Source organism: Nannobrachium achirus (assembly GCF_963921795.1).
Source record: "Nannobrachium achirus genome assembly, chromosome: 23".
NCBI lineage: Eukaryota > Metazoa > Chordata > Actinopteri > Myctophiformes > Myctophidae > Nannobrachium > Nannobrachium achirus.
In genome coordinates, this window is record NC_137830.1 from 35,096,133 (window position 1) to 35,114,077 (window position 17,945).

A 17,945-nucleotide genomic window follows, 5' to 3' on the forward strand; every position below is an offset into this window, starting at 1 on the left:
TAAACATGTTATTTGAAATAACATGTTTAAACTAGATACTGGGTTATTTCCTCCCAGTCAGGGTTTATTCTGCTGTTGTTGCAAATACAAAATAAATATGGACAAGGGCCCCAACAAATGTCAAAAACGTTTCGGTTAAATCATGGCTTATTTTGGCTCATGGGACGTCATGCATTATAATCCTAATCTTTGAAATGACCTTAAAACACTGTAGCCTAATGTACAAACACTAAAGCTATGAAAACTAGAATAATCTGTGATGAATATCTTGCCTAAATGTACAACCTCGAGCTTATTCTTTTCTTCTTTGTTTTATAGTTATGTGACTGCTTTTTGTCCTGTTCTCTTTATTGTGATATTTTGTCAATAATAAAAAATAAAAAGAAATCACACAGAGCCAGTGGTGTAACTAGGCCTACATTTACTCAAGTAATGTACTTTTTTGAGGTATTTTTAAATTTACTTGAGTATTTCCAATTTTCAGTAGGCCTACTTTTATTTCTACTCCACTGAGTCCACTGCATCTCGGATCCAAATATTGTAGGCCTACTTTTACTCCACTACAATTATTTGAAAACTTTGCGTTGCAGATATAAAAGAGTAGACCTATAAAACATAGGCTACATTAATCCACTTTAGCCCTATTTTATACCTATAGGCTATTTGAAAATAGACGACCTACAAGCTCACAACGTGTGGCATCGCAACGCGTTGTAGATATTTTCAAATATTTTGCACTTTTACATTTGGTTTAAGTAGCCTACATTTTGATGCCAAAATTGCCAACACTTTCGTAGCTACTTTTAGCTACCAGCCTACATTTTGAATCCCTGACTTTTAATTGTAAGTAACAGAGTAGGCCTATTTCTACATTGCAGTAGGCCTATTGATACTTTTACTTGAGTAAAACATGTGAGTGCCTTTTCCACCACTACTGCACAGAGCACGGGGGACGCGCATCCCCCAGCTACCTCATCAGTGGTCCTGATGCTGAGGCCGGGGGCGCGCGTTACAATGACATCACTTCTCTCCTACGCGATTGGCTGAAGGTCAAATCGTTCCCCGAGCCATAACATAGCGTCAAAAACGCACGGCAAGAAACATCCCAAGCACCAAAAAAAAAGCATCGGCAGCGTTGAAAGAATCTTAATGCTATCACAGCTCCTGTTTGATTTCAATTCAGACATATTTTTGGGGTTTGGGTGTTGATCGCGTCGTCTTGAGGATGGCCGAGAGCGAGGCAGACACGCCGAGCACGCCGATCGAGTTTGAGAGCAAATACTTCGAGTTTGATGGAGTGCGGCTCCCACCCTTCTGCAGGGGGAAGATGGAGGAGATCGCCAACTTCTCCCTCAGAAGTAGTGACATATGGATTGTCACATATCCCAAGTCCGGTAGGCTAATAAATAATGAACGCACGCACACTCTATGCATGAATTTAAAGTGTGCATGCAGCGGCGTTATCGATCATGCAATAATATATAAGCTATAGATGGAGGACGATAGAAAAGAACAGAACTGAATGGCTCTGGTCCATCGCGTTTACAAACATGTCCTCGGAAGGAACTCCTTCTACGCTTTATGGACCAGACCAGAGCTGTACGTCCATTGATACAGTATATGCAGCATGCAGGCCTGCCTCAGGTAAGAAGTGGCCTGAGTTTCGTCGCACAAACAGACTAAATCATGTCAACAGGACTTGCTAGAATCGATATGCTTTAGCCTTTTCATTAGGCTATAGGCTATCCTGCGTAATTCCTGGACTCCATGGCCATCAGTTCCTGGCCAAACCGCCGTTTCTTCTCTCTAAACAGAATCAAGTTTGTGTTTACATTGAACATAATTATTGCAGCAGCACTGCTGCTAATAACAGGCTGACGCACGCATAGACCTGGGTGCGTGCACGACACGCGCACGTACTGATTATTCTGAACGATTGTACGTGTCAAGTCATGGGTGGGTCTGGGTCTGGTCGTGGTCATGTGACGAATTGGTGAGAATCTAATTTAAGCTTATACCCTCAAAATAGAAAACATGTACCTCTAACGTGTGGCCTGTGCATCTTTAATTCACTAATAGCTAGTGCTATAATAATAAACAAACACCTGAGCTACATAAAATAGCCCCAGCTGCATCCAATTGAATGAAAGGGCATGCAGCAGAAGACACACAGACAGATTTACTGCTTTGATAATAAAATGTACGATGACAGAAAGACTGTTACCTAGCATACAAATCATATAGCCTATATAGAGAAAGCATAATCAGAAAAACATAATTATAAACAATATGCAATATTGTAAACAATAATAAATGATAAATCTTTACAACTGATAATGATTATATGGCCACCTTATGGCCTCAACCTCAAATTCCTTTACCACAGTTTGAGATTGAAGCTATGCCGTTTGAAAGTCTCTAAAAACATATTCAAATAGGAGCACATAAAGCAGTTTTTTCCATGCTTGGTGTTGACTTGAGGGACCTCAAGAACCAATGAATCCCGAGACCCTGTCTGGTACTAGAAAATGCAATGTAAGATCAGGTAATTATGGACCATATTAAGATTGATTGCTTGATTGATTGATTGATTGATTGATTGATTGATTCTTTATTAACAGTTATTAACAGCAAATAATGCAGAGGTACGATTTAACAACGATTGTTAAAAGGATAACACAAAAAGCCCTACGCTGGGGTCTTGTTTCCATTGTGGTCCTGTGTATTCAATTCATATTGACATTTAAAGACATACAATAATATACAATAATAATAAACAACATAATCAACACTAGAAGCAATGAAGTATGGGCTACAGTAAACATTTGAAGGACTTTTCAAGGACCATTTACAAATTGCAGACAGGTGCTCTTTTATGACGGTTTTGAAGGAGGCTGAGGAGTTACACCTTTTTTTGTTGGAAGGGCATTCATCCACATTTTGGTGGCATAGCAGTATAGAACGAATTTGACCCCATGTTTGTGCCGAATCTGTGTTGAGTGAGATCAGAGACATAGATATGGGCTATATTTTCGTCCTTGCCTTACCCCTTATCCATAAACATTTTTGCATTTTTTTACTATTTTGGAAAAAAAAAAATTAAATAGTTAGATTAACTGATCTACAAGCTCACAACATGTCGATGTAGATTAAAGTACATATATTTGAAGTATTAAGAATAGTAAAATATTTTCCAAGATAGTAAAAAAGGGGCAAAGGAGTTTAGAGATAAAGGGTAAGGCATGAAAATATAGCTCTATTAGACTACAAGAGCCAATGCTGCATTCTCCTAGCTAGCGGTGGTAGCTTATTAAAGCAGAAATAAGCCTACATTTAATAGTAATTTACCTTCCAACACTGGCAGGTGTTTACTATGAATCTCATTGCGCTAACACTTTTAGCACCATAACACCCACAATGTTAATGTGTGGGCTTGTGCACAGCAGCTTTTCTGTTATATGATACTGGGAGTAAAGTGTAGAGCCAGCTTCTCTTGTGTGTAGTAGTAGTAACCCATAGCAGTTTAACATTTGGTGCTGTAAGTAAGCACCAATGTTTTGCTAGCATGTTCACATTTTGCTGCATCCGGAGAGGTGCTTGTGCTTTCTGGAAATGTTTGGCTAGTGGTTGATTGTGGTCTGACTGACATGATCACAAAGAATGGCGTGAATTTCTAAATATTAGAACATAGGGCCTATACCGTCTGGTACATATAGCCTATGTAGGTTTTTGGTTGGCAGATATTGTTTTGTTTTGCCAAGTCTAACATAGTAACATGGTCGCAGTTACTATCAAAACCTCTACCGGCTGTCTGTCAGTCAGTCTGTCAGTATGTCCGTCACGTCACGTCACGTCACGTCACGTCACGTCACATCACGTCACGTCACGTCACGTCACGTCACGTCACGTCAACCTTTTGGCCCTACTCTTATCTCCGGCACCGTTGCCCCTATCCATGCCTAACTTTGCACACACACTCCTTAGCTGGCAAACCACAACCTCCTGCTTTTTGCAAACAACATACATGCGACCTGGCGGTCGCTTATATCCCGATTAGGGAGTCTTACTGGTTTAGTTTATGGAAAAATGTCTCAAATGGCTTCTTTATTTTCCATGACTTCCATCTCTGTGTCTTGTTATTGTTAGTGCCCATTTCAACCTTTATTTACCTGGGCAGGACACTTAACAACTTTTCCATCTTTTCTTGACCCTTTCCCTACTTTGGTGCAAGAGTGCTGTTGCCAAGTAACACAGAGTAAAGGCCTCTGCACACAGGGTCTGATTTTCCGGAAATACCGGTAACCAGTTTCAAAGATACCACCATCTTGGATATCTCGGTATGTGCAAGCCCTTTGGGAGTTAAGGTCCAGGAGCATCTCTCCCGTTTGGGATAGTCTCGCTACAGCGTACGTGTCTCTGCACTTCTACGTGATTTCCAATTAGAAAAGTCGTTTTTGATAACATAACAATGGAACAGATCGATGTGCTGTTTACATGTGCAGCAATGATCTGCGATATAAAGCCAAAGTAAGTGTAAATACATCTGTTGAATTGCTCTTGTCTTCAGTCAAGTTTTACTGCCTCACTCTGAGTCTGGATGGATCTGTTCAAATATGTCCCTTAGTTTTTATTATGATTTAATTTGCATGTGTTATTGTTATTAGTATTAATAGGCCTATACTGGCAGAAAAAAGCAGCAGAGTACAAAGACAACTCAGGTCCAGTTGATAGAGGGTTTAATAGACTTGTTTGCTAGTTTAAGACAGTGTAGTTCAATAATTAGGTTCAGCTAAATCAAAGAAGTTCATGTAGTAGCCTATTGTAATAATAAAGTAATGCAATTCCACATGCATTGACCAATTTGACGACTGACATACCAAATCTAAAGACATTTACTGATTATTTATTTTACTTATTTTCTAACTGCACACTGTAATATCATGTTGTAATTTCAAGAAAACGTAGCCTTCTGTTGTGTGCAGCAAAACAAGGCAAAAGAAAAAACAAGAGGCATCAACAATACAGAACGGTATTTCAGTAAACATAAGTCAGTGCTTCATAAGTGTCTCACCGTCTCTCGTCAAATAATAAATAATAATCATCAGTGCAATACCAATTAAAAAAGGTGAGAGAATTTCAAGCACATGCTGCACAGCAAGCAACGGCGTCCGTCATCACACTACAGCCCAAATTTCTAAAAGAAAATAGCAGACCTCCAAGCTCACAACGCGTCGCACTGCGACGCGCTGTGAGGTCGGCTACTTTCAGTGCTTGATACCACGCTGAACTGACTTAACATTAACATTATCAAGTCAATACTGGAGATGTGGCGTACGGCATGGATTTCTACACAGAGAGGGCAATTCTTTCAACATAAGATGAAAGAACACACGTTTAGGAGAGTTTGGACATCAGGTATGGCATGGAAAAAGGGCATTTGCATTTTTTTTACCACAGTGAAAACTGCATTCATGGTCTGGAGAGGCCAGGGCACTTTTTACGGACGGATAAAAGGGCAGGGGCTCCCTTGATGCCCCCTTTGATGTCTATGTGTGCACATGCCTGCTTAAAAGACAACACATGGCAGTCCACATGGAGGGAACACTGCAAGGCTGCAATCCCATTGGCTCAGGAGTATCAACCTTGGCCAATTGGGATCATTCAGGGATACATGGCAAATGATGCTTCTTCCTTAAAATAGCAACACATGTTACAGTAAGACTCATTATGGATTCATGCAACCGAATAAGGCTTCCTTATTAACATCTATGAGAGATGATTTGAACAGGTCTGTCTGAGAAAAATATCCTATACCAGGGGTGTCCAAAGTGCAGCTCGAGGGCCAAATGCGGCCAGATGACACATTTTATTCGGCCAGCGGCTTCATTCCTAAAATGTACTATAAATAAACGGCTCGCCAGCACCGCCAAACAAGAATATTTCATAGTATAATTTGTCAGTATTCCTTGTTTCCTGTGGGGCTGTTAAGTCTGACATCATTTTGTAGGCAGAGGAGAACTTTTGGGGCCAAAAGGCCCCAGCGCCCGTGAATCTTTTTACTATTTTTACTATTTACTAATTTTTCTTCTCTTTGTTGTTTGTTGTGTATACTTTAGTCATTATTTTTGTCTCGGATCTGTTGAAATAGCGAGGGACAGATATTGATAATAAATCTGCTTGGAGGTCTGACTACAAAATGATGTCACGGCTTAAAAGCCCCGTTGTCTCATTCGGAAGGGGTCAAAGGCAGGCTATTTTGTTGTATTCTTTACCTTGCACGTCTTGTTACATTTGGTAATGTGAGTTATTTGTGTTTTGTTTGTTCAGAGCACAAACCTGACAAAAGACCATTGATATTAAATATTGATGATGATAGTTAAATAAAATATTGTAATTGCGATGCATATGTATGTGACTTTGTTATGGTCCGACCGAAGGTTTTGTCAGGACTCAGGAGATACAGTCGGCCTTGGGTGTTTTAATATTTTCTAAGGTGGCCCCCTTTGAAAAAAGTGTGGACACCCCTGTCCTATATAAAGAAGGACACACACACACACACACACACACACACACACACACACACACACACACACACACACACACACACACACACACACACACATGCGCACACCATCGCAGTCTGTTGACAAAACACACCATGTATTACGTAAGGACACGCGTACCGTGCGAATGCACGCACATGAACACACACACACACACACACACACACACACACACACACACACACACACACACACACACACACACACACATACATTCTGGCCCTGAGCCAGTGCACCCATCAGCAGCTGCAGGTTTAATTGATGGCCTCTATGCAGAGGTGAATACTTCTTGCCTGAGAAGCTGAGAGCCGTGCACGTTTTTGGGATTACCTGTAAGTGATAATGAGTACCATTTAACTAACACACACACACACACACACACACACACACACACACACACACACACACACACACACACACACACACACACACACACACACACACACACACACACACACACACACACACACACACACACACACGTAACCATGTAACTATATCCGATCCTCTTCTTACTACACTGTAACAACTGAGTTAACATGTATGCTGGCTTGCATCTTGGTCTCCAGTGTTTCCAGTGCAGATATGAAGCCAGAAACACATGGTCCAATACTCTCTCAGAGGGTGAAAGGGAGCTGACTGGTAGATATATATATATTGTTTGACTGAGTAGAAAATAAAAATCAAACCCAAGTTTGAAGTGAGCGGTGGTGCCTGCACGTGTGTGGGGGTGGGGGTGTGTGTGCGTGCGTGCGTGCGTGCATGTGTGTGTGTGTGTGTGTGTTGCTCACAGAGGTGTGTGTGTGTGTGTGTGTGTGTGTGAGTGCGTGCGTGCGTGCGTGCATGCGTGCGTGCGTGCGTGCGTTGCTCACCCAGCTGGAGTGTGTGTGTGTGTGGGGGGGGGGGGGGGGGGGGGGGGTGCGTGTGCGTGTGCGTGAGAGAGAGAGTGTGAGCCATACTTGCTCACTCAGGCCCCAACTGGTTGCAGTTGATGCTCAGGGTAAGCTAGACTCAACAGCACCTCTCTGGTCACCCAGAGGTACTGAGGCTACATACACCTCAGGCTACAGACAGACAGACAGACAGACAGACACACACGGATACACACACGGCCACGCTATGGAGACGGTGTGACCACCGCTCAAAAATGCACAAACAGTATCAAAATAAATGTGCCTCAATAAGAATTTTAACCATGTTTTACTTCCTGACATTGTATACAGGAGGCATGTGGTGTGTGGATAAGCATAGTTCAGGGGAGCGTTCTTTAGGTTAAATATACTTTATTGACAAGAATGGCAGATGAGCGCAGCAACAACATAGCATATACAGCAGCAGGATAAGAAGGGCAGCAGCACAATACATAGAGGCAGCAGCATACACTAGGCATAGGCATACTAACAGCAGCAGGAGAGCGGCATGGCATGACATGTATAACTGTGATACTATACTAAAGCAGCAGCATACTAACAGCCTAGGAATAAGAACAGCATCTATAGTAACCTAAGCAGGAGCATAGCTTTGGCGATGGATTCTGTATTCGGGTCATTTCCTGCAGGCCCACGATCGCAAGTGTACCATGTACGGCGAGTACATGTATGGCCGATCGCACGTGTACCATGTACGGTGAAGTACATGTATGGCCATGTACATCGTGGGCTTAACATATCTCTGCAGGCAATGACCCGAGACCCCCCGCGGGGTCTGACGCAGAACCTACGGTGGAGCTGGGGTGGTGGCGGGGCAGCAGCTTGCAGTAAGAATAATTACTTGCGGGCAGGAGTCCCTAAGTACTGTGGATAGGGGGCGGGACGCGCAGGTCCCGGCCACGTGAGCGCGCGCAACCTCCAGACCACTCCCCCGAACTGGCTGCGTCATTATATTCCTACGCTAAATTTGAGGTATATTGAAGCAATAAGCCACAAGAGGCGAGTGGTTACCTGGTATGTTACACCGGCTGAGAGGCGTAGGGAGACACGAGGCGCAGCCGAGTGTCTCCAACCCTCTCAGCCGGTCTAAAATACAGGTAACCACAAGCGGTTACAATATGGCAACATGAAAAATCATAGACATGTACCAATTAAAACTGTTCTATGTCACTATAATAATTCACTATAAGGTCTGCTCTACAAGAAAGTAGTTCCCGCCCAGCCAGGCAGCAGAAACAACACACCTGTTACTTGCAATCAAGTTCTCTAGTCTAGCTTCACAACACTTGTGGAAAGAAATAACACACCTGGGTTTGATATAAACTGTGTGGGCAAACATACCACAGCAATTAAAGGGAAACCAGCAAATCAGAATCAAGGAAGGAATGGAACTAGCCGTTTTAGAAATCTGAATATCAACTTCAAATATCAACAATTCATTGTATGTGCAAACATACCGTTGAATAAAAAGTATTCTGATTCTGAATAAGGACACCACAGAGAGCATGCATGCAACAGCAAAAACTGAATGAGTGATAAGGCTACCTCACAATATGACCAAAAGTCAACAGTATGGTTAAAATCCAAATACAATCCAGGGTATACATTATTTGCATGATATAAGAATATTTAACTACAAAAGTTACAGATCCATAAGGTTCCCTAAATAACAATCATCGAGCTGGGGACCCCCTGGAAATCCCTCAAGCACCCCTGGGGGTTCTGTGACGGCCCTGCCCCTCTGCCTCACTGATGACTAGACGGTAGCCTTGGTGATGGCCAGAGTGGAGCAGGCCTTCAGACAAACTGAGTCCAACTGGGTTTATGGGTTTGGGGGAGTATTATGAAACCACCTGGACTGAGTGGGCCTAACCTATAGTTTTGAACCTTTTTTTATATAATACTCAATGCAGCATACATGACTGACCACTGACACTGACAAGTCAAAATGTTTCAATCATGTGCGGACATTATTTTTTGGCATGTATCCCCTTGTACATGACAGCTCCCAGATCCCACTTTGAGACCTATTCTATGCAATTCTCTTTCTCCTATACTTTCTCTTCCTCTGATCATTAACTGTCTTTCTGTCTCTTCTCCTAGGTACCAGTCTATTACAGGAGGTGGTGTATCTTGTGAGCCAGGGAGCAGACCCTGATGAGATTGGCCTTATGAACATTGATGAACAGCTGCCTGTCCTGGAGTATCCCCAGCCTGGCCTAGAAATCATACAGGTAATGTTGCGTGTAATTTATTCTTCGCTGCATGCCAGGGGGGGCTGGGGGGATCACAGCAGCACACAGATAACGGTGTAACTTCATCTGCATGCTGAGCCCTGCAACACGAAGGTACACAAACAAGCAGAGACATCAGCAACTATAGCCTAATGCACTTCTCGTTGTCAAGAAACGCATGGATGGTGTCACATACCAAATAATGTGGTGATCATCTTGTATCTCTGCAGGAATTGACGTCCCCTCGTCTGATCAAAAGCCATCTGCCCTACCGCTTCCTCCCCTCAGCCATGCACAACGGAGAAGCTAAGGTCAGCTCATGGATATGGGACATTAGCTGTACAGCTTTGTTTAGCTACAGGCTTTTCAGTTTGTATGTCCAATATGGCAAAGTTTTAGCTTCCTGCAGGATGTTGTTGGACGCTATTATACTTCAGGTTATTACAGGGTAACAAATCAACGGTGTATTCTGCACTTTGTTGAAATTAGTTTGTTGAGAGTGGGCCACGGCAGACACAGTATGATACCATGTAGCTGTTTATGGAAAACTATTAGATTTATTGGAAAACTATTTAGATTTTTAACTTGGAAACAACCATGGGTGGCCTCAAGTGCAAGGTTGTACCTTGCACGACTGCATCGCTATAGGGATACATGTGACATATTGAGTATCTAACCATGTTGTTGGGTGTGGTTGCCCTCCAGGTGATCTACATGGCACGTAACCCCAAGGACCTGGTGGTGTCCTACTACCAGTTTCACCGCTCACTCAGGACCATGAGCTACCGCGGAACCTTTCAGGAGTTCGCCCGGCGCTTCATGAACGACAAGCGTAAGTTGTGAGAGGACGGGTGTCCTATGGGGTGACATGGAGACATTCAGTGAACGTCCTTGCTCTGTCAGGATGTCCTATACAGGATGGCCCTACAGCTTGTCTAACTCTGTGTGTCTCTCTCTCTCTCTCTCTCTCTCTCTCTCTCTCTCTCTCTCTCTCTCTCTCTCTCTCTCTCTCTCTCTCTCTCTCTCTCGTTCGTAGTGGGATATGGCTCCTGGTTTGAACATGTTCAGGAATTCTGGGAGCATCGTATGGACTCTAACGTACTCTTCCTAAAATATGAGGACATGTACAAGGTAACTGATGATTTTCAACGCTACATGTTAAGGCCAGTCCACACCAATGCAACTCCTTGCAACATGCAACGACTGTACATGCAACCACTTGCAACCATTATCCCCAATGGCAGTTGCAAGGATTTGCATTGTTGTGGACTGGCCTCAAAACCGTTCCCATTGCCTCCTATCTTTTCCCATAACTTCATGTAAGCCTGTGCTGTGGTAATCTGCTGTACAGCATTTGATGGATATGCAGTAGGGCATTAACCAGAAAGTCGACAAGTCGACTCAGTCGACTTCATTACACAAGTCAACTCTCACCAGGGAAAGTAAAAAAAGAAAAAAGAAAAACATATTTTTTCATCATTATTTTTGCTCCATGTGTACGTGTGTACAGCATTCAAACCGTATGATTGCTTATTGTCAAGGAAATAATGATTCTCTCCTTTTCCAACTGTGTTTTTTCATTGGAATTGAGCACAGGGTTTGGGGTTTTGTCCCCCTGTTCACGCACAGTGTGATGACGTCATCAAACAATAAAGTCGACTTCAACTCAACTTTTTACTGAGTCGAGTCGACTTCCAAAAATCACAAGTCGTTAATGCCCTAATATGCAGTATACAGTATAAAATCGATAGGGTTTTATTTATCAATCTTGCTGAGTAACACCCTGCATTAGACACTTTAGTGCATTGGTTGTTTTGCATATTTACACCTGGGAACTGTCTCGTACACTCAGGATTTGGGGTTTAAGTGCTGTGATCAAGAGCACATGATTGGATAGACTAGATGAGCACAACTTAAATGTTCATGTTTAGCTCACTGACTGTGACTCACAGAGTAATTGACATCACTGCTGACCAATTTCCAAAGCATGCCGTGGTTTGGTTGATTTGATCAATGACGTTATTAGATTTCATTCTTTGTATAAAAATCTACTTGCAAAGTGAATAGAATAGTGAATATGGCGGTATGGTGGTTGCAATACATTTCTCTGGCTAGATTTTATTTGAATGATTTGCATGAATGTCAATCAGGGCAACAGAGTCACCACCTGACTTATGCATAGTACAATAAATAAACTGGGTCCCTCAAAAAGTACAGCCTGTTCCGAGTTCCACAAGCATAACCCTGCATCCTACACAGTGAAATCTGGGTCCATATAGTTCCATTTATACATTCTCTGTGAGGTTACGTGAGAAGTTATATAGGTGACAGCCAGAACTATCAGTCCTCTCTGTAGGGCGTTCCTGTGGAAAACGTCAGCAGTCCCAGTTAGCTGAACAGGACAGCTCAAATCAATGTGTCTGTTTACTTTTCCAAAGGTCCCTTTTTACAGTACAGTACATGACCTTAACGCGTTACATGACGTTTCCCTTATCATGTTTACAACTCGTTACATGACGTTTCCCTTATCATGTTTACAAGCACATGCTTGTCCTTCCCTCTTTGTGCATTTCTTAGAAACCACCCAATTTATCAGAACAGATCTTCTGTGTGTGTGTGTGTGTGTGTGTGTGTGTGTGTGTGTGTGTGTGTGTGTGTGTGTGTGTGTGTGTGTGTGTGTGTGTGTGTGTGTGTGTGTGTGTGTGTGTGTGTGTGTAAGTTGCGGTCCTCACTAAATTTAGGGGTTGTGTTAAGGGTTAGGTTTAGGGTTAGGGTTAGGTTTAGGGTTAGGGTTAGAGTTAGGGATAGGGGTTAGGTTTAGGGTTAGGGGTTAGGGTAAGGCCACAGGAAAGGAAGAAAAATGAATGGAAGGCAATGTAAAGTCCTCAGTATGTGTGTGTGTGTGTGTGTGTGTGTGTGTGTGTGTGTGTGTGTGTGTGTGTGTGTGTGTGTGTGTGTGTGTGTGTGTGTGTGTGTGTGTGTGTGGGTGTGTGTGTGTGCACGCGCATGTGGGCTTTTGTTTGATGTTGTGTATCTGGCCTCACATGAAACATGTCCATGTTAGGAAGAACAGACACTCAAGAAGAAACTGTTTTCTTATACTAATAAGTGGGTCAAGAGTATCAGTTACCTAATAGCTTCTTCCTCTTTTGAACCTACAGAAAATACTCAAAGGAGGAACTGTGGCAAATACACATGGTTAAACACACTGATTGTAAAGAATAAAAATTAAATATGATTAGAAATTATGGGGGCGGGGGAACAGGAAAGAAAAGCAACGTGATATTCTGGCCTAACAGGGCAGGAAAGACCTTCCAGTCAGAGCATTTAACCCACTTGCTACTGTAATCAATGTACATTTTGTTCTTATCAAGTCAGGGAACTCTTTGTTCTTTATTTGTGTTCTTCTTTCTTCATGGAGAAGTGGCAGCTTTCTCAGTATTAAGCTGGTTGCACACTGCGTTTTTCGTTGCGAAATGCGTTTTTCAGGGCAAGGAGAGAGAGAGAGATAGAGAGAGCAAGGGACCGAGTGGTGAGCGAAACGGGAGGCAGTGTGCAAACGTGACTGACATAACGTGAGATTGATTTTTTTATTCACGCCCTCCGAAATTCACCACGATATTCGCCCCGAAAAACGCAGCAGTGTGCAACCACCTTTACAGAGCAATGTATGAGTCACTGTTTAATTGCTTTTTATCCTCTCCTTTCAACTGCTCTTCTTTCCTTTCCTATGATTTCACCTCCCATACTCTTCCCTTCTCTTCTACACTCTCCTCTCCACTGCTCTCCACTGCTCTCTTCCTCACCTTCCTGACTTTCTCTTTCTCTCTCTCCTCTCTGCTTTTCCTCTGCTCTCCAGGACCTGGGAACATTGGTGGAGCAACTGGCCAGGTTCCTGGGCGTCTCCTGTGACAAGGCACAGTTGGAGGGCATGGTGGAGAGCTGTAACCAGCTTATCGAGCAATGCTGCAACTCTGAGGCCCTGTCCATCTGCAGGGGTGAGTGGGGGGAAGAGAGGAGGACAGACATAAGAAGGGAGGGGGCAAAAACACAGAGAGAGTAACAAAGAGACAAAGTGAAAACAGAGAGAAAGAGAGGGTGTTGAAAGCAGTAGAAACAACTTAAATACAATTTGCCGGGTGCACAGCTGAAGAAGAGTCACTAGCCTATATGAAAAGATTGTGTTTCGGCGTCAAGCCTTCCTCAGTATGTATTTCAGTATGGATTCCCTAGATCAGGGGTTCCCAAACTTTTTTGGCTCGCCTATAAATATTTTTTTTATCCGAGGCACCCCTACATTATTATATTCCTAAATTTCACTCCCAACACTTTATATTTATAGCACATTTTAGCGATTATGTTGCGAGGAAAGCGAGAAAGCGTAGTGTAAAATGAAACCAAATGGACCCTTACGGGTATTGTTAAATAACTGCATTACTTAATGTACAAGAAGTCTACACAATTAGAGAATGTAGAAGAATTGTTATTTTCATCAACGTGCGCTTGTTATCTCTCCTATGGTACCACATCAGTACAGCATATCGGACAAAATCTTATCCAACGACAACAAAATATTCTAGGTTTTGGGTCTGAGAAGCTAAATCTTTCATCAAGCGTCCCTCTAGCCATTCACGTTGAGCTGTTTGTGCCAAGATGTAGGTCATTTCTAGGCCATATGTAGGCCATGCTTCAGTTTACTTAAGCCCCAGACATTTTACACAACAAACTTTGAGCCACTTATGCAAAGATGCAAGCCATATCAAGACCAAATGTAGGTCACGCTTCAGTTTACTTATGCCCCAGACATTTTTTACACCTTTTTTTGACCGGACAAAGCCAGATGTTGGAGCTAAAGTTTCTGTTCCAGGAGCACTGCTCAAAAACCAGAAGTACTTTGGAGTGCTGGCTATTCTTTTCATATTGAGGGTGTTGCATTCTAAGAAAGCTTCTCCAACTCCCAGAGTCATGGAGATGGAGAGAAAAACAAACATCATAATCTTAATTTCTTTTTTTACAAAGGTCAATGGCAACAGAACTCAACAAGCCAACTGGAGGAGGTTGGTTTCTGGGGGTGGGGTGTGAGGGGGTTGCAGATATCACTGGGTTTATGGGAGTTATCATAGGACATTGACCTATACACACAGTGAACATGGGCCATAAGTAGGACAATGCTTAGTACAGAGAACACATTGACTGGTAAGGAGTTCTTGATTTTTTTTTCAATACTGCATTGTAGAAATACTCAAGTTAAAAGTAAAAGTAAGCCTACAAAAGTATTGGTATCAAAACTTACTTAAAGTACAAAAGTAAATGTACTTGAGTAAATGTACTTTACACCACTGCTGGTAAGCTGATATGGTCGAAATGCCCCAGCCCCATTCAGACCTCTGCTCCCCCCATCGTACATCGTCTGGGCTAAAAATAAGTGTGAGCACAATGCAGGATATGCAGGATCACTGTCAATGAATATTGTATACCACAGACAGGAAAGGGAGGGAGCGAGAGCACTGAGACAGAAGCAAACGGCGTATAATTAAATTCACCCCAATGCATTTAAAAATACAGGCGTGGAGGTGCTTTTCCATTAGCAAAATCCTTTATCTGATTATAAATCTTGATGCTGGTTTGGTTTCATAAGAACATTATGTGCATGAGTAGCTCTAACCTTGAATGTGATTTCTTCTCTACATGCCTAGATGCATACACAAACCCATATGTTGTTATACTGCTGAGTGCTGATTGTATATTGCTGCTCATGTTCAGTGCCCTATATTTCTAACCTGTATCGTGCCTACACCTGTCTTTAAGGCTTCAATGAGTTAGAAACGTATCTGTCGCTCCGTCTTGGGATGTAAGACAATTCTTTCTGATAATTTGTGGGGTAAACAAACTCAATGAAATATGATTATGAGCAGATTGTATTGTAAGGGGCAATAGCTAATAAATCACTGTAATATGTTTGGAGAAGAATGATTGGTACTTATCAGAATATTGTGTTTACACTGCTAAATTAATTTATCACATACAGATAGTCAATTTGATCACTCCCAGAATGATAACAGCACCACCATGTGGCTAAATATTGTACACTCCAGGAGCCTGTAGTCTTGTAGTGTATATGGCATCGTAAACATTCATTCAAATATCCACTGAGCTCATGGTATCAATTGGTTGCATTTGTATGTTTTCATTATGCATAAGAGATTAAGAGTGGTGAAAGACATTTCAGCAAATATTTATGTTTAATTGCGGGAGTTACTGTGGAATGTAAAGCTCATTTACATGCAAATAATGTGGTGTTGATTGGGATGTATAAAGATTACTAGTTTTCATGTCAGTGTACAGTATATGTACACTGGTATTACACATCATTATCTTAGAAGTAAGGCCTGTGGTATTCTATCTGTAGTTTTGTCTGTGGAGGCCATCTCTTGTTTTATCGATTCCCTTTTGTTTCTTGTTTCTGATTTTCACATCAAACCGGTCATGGTCAATTCATTATAATTTATTTTTCTTATTTCATCCCTGGTTTGACTTCTTTTTTGTATGATTTCATCCTGTTTTGCATTATTTGTTTTTCTCATGTCACCTTTCTTTTAGTGCATGGGAGCCTTCCATCTGGTCTTGTATAGAGCTAATAGGCAGCTCAGAGCTGACAGTTCCAGACAGACACGGTCTGTCTCGTACATGTCGTGAGAGGTGAGTCACAGTCAAGTCTGAGCCTGAGTGAGATACAATTAACTTTTACATCTCAGGCATTTAGCCAACACGTTTGTGTCCATGGTAACTGAAGTGTGATTCATACTTGTGAAAATATCACTCGACGAAAATAGCTTACCTGCAAGCTCAAAATGCGTCGCAACGTGACGCGGTGCTTGTAGATTAGCTATATTCAGTGAGCGACACCAGGGCCGTCACACCAAATTCTAGGCCCTGGGTACAAGGATTCACTGCGGGCCCCCCATGAATGTTAACTATTGAAAAATAGCAGATATACAAGCTCACAGCGTGGCACAGAGTGCCGCGCTGCGAGCTTGTAGATCTGCTATTTTTGAAAAATCGTGAAAATGTGCGCAAGACACCTATCTTTCTATGTCAGTGGTGCTCAAACTTTTTCATGTCAAGGACCCCCAAAATGATATGTATTTGGCCACGGATCCCCATCTCAAAATATTTAGTTCCAGGGACCCCCCAGAAGCAAAATTTGAGTTACAAATGTTCGTTTAAAAGACACACATATTCAAAGATTTGCACACATTTTCACAACTTTTCAAAAATAGCAGATCTACAAGCTCGCAGCTGCTATTTGTCAATAGCTTAAGTTACTAGGGCCCCTCCACCTTGGGCCCTAGTAACTCAGTCCCACTTCCCCCCCCCCCCCCCCCCCCCCTTGTGACCCCCCTGAGCGACACAGTCGTGTGTCAGAGTAGCCTAATAAATTAAGCATTGCAGCGAGTGATCAGGTAGGAGTTCAGATCTCCTTTTTGACAAGACGTACTGTAGCATAACCACCATGCCTATACCACTAGGCCAGCACAGTGGATGGACATCGTTTATTATTTATTTATATTTTCAGAGGATCATAATGATCAATGATTATCGTCAATAATTCCGAATTAAGCCACTGAAATGCAGATATGCATACACACAGAGGTTTATGGTAATTTGCAGATTTTTGTCCTTTGAGTCGTTCCGATCGCATCTCACTAACCCGTGTGCATGTGTGTGTGCGTGTGCGTGTGTGTGCGTGTGTGTGTGTGTGTGTGTGTGTGTGTGTGTGACTGTGTGTGCGACTGTGTGTGCGTGTGCGTGTGCGTGTGCGTGCGTGCGCATGTGTGTGTGCGTGCGTGCTTCTCCCTGCCAGGTCGTGTGGGTCTGTGGAAGGACATCTTCACTGTGTCTATGAATGACAAGTTTGATGCCGTGTACAGACAGAAGATGGGAAAGTCTGACCTGACCTTTGACTTTGGCCTGTGAGGAGGGACACGGGTTAGTGGGACGGACTCCAAACGACCAATCTCAACACAGTCGATACCGCACACCTCCTGCCAACCACCCCTCCCCGACAGACCCTCAAACACAAACATGTTCGCCTCCATTTGTCGGCCCCCAACAGCCCTGACGATCAGTCGATCGACATCTCAATCGGAAAGAATCGACGTTCGGCCTGTCGACGCCACCATAAACAAAGACTTACAGTACAGGCCAGTTGCAGCCTC

At 42.7% G+C, this 17,945-nt stretch overlaps 1 protein-coding gene across 1 annotated transcript; it reads left to right on the top strand.

Moving 5' to 3' along the window:
- Positions 1-1,225: 1,225 nt before the first annotated feature.
- On the top strand, positions 1,226-17,703 carry sult4a1 (sulfotransferase family 4A, member 1; the record flags this gene model as incomplete). Its single annotated transcript, XM_080754143.1, has 7 exons — positions 1,226-1,394; positions 9,596-9,726; positions 9,957-10,037; positions 10,432-10,558; positions 10,763-10,857; positions 13,586-13,724; positions 17,591-17,703. 7 exons carry the CDS (start codon positions 1,226-1,228, stop codon positions 17,701-17,703), a joined length of 855 nt encoding a protein of 284 aa, XP_080610269.1.
- Between the last annotated feature and the right edge of the window lie 242 nt (positions 17,704-17,945).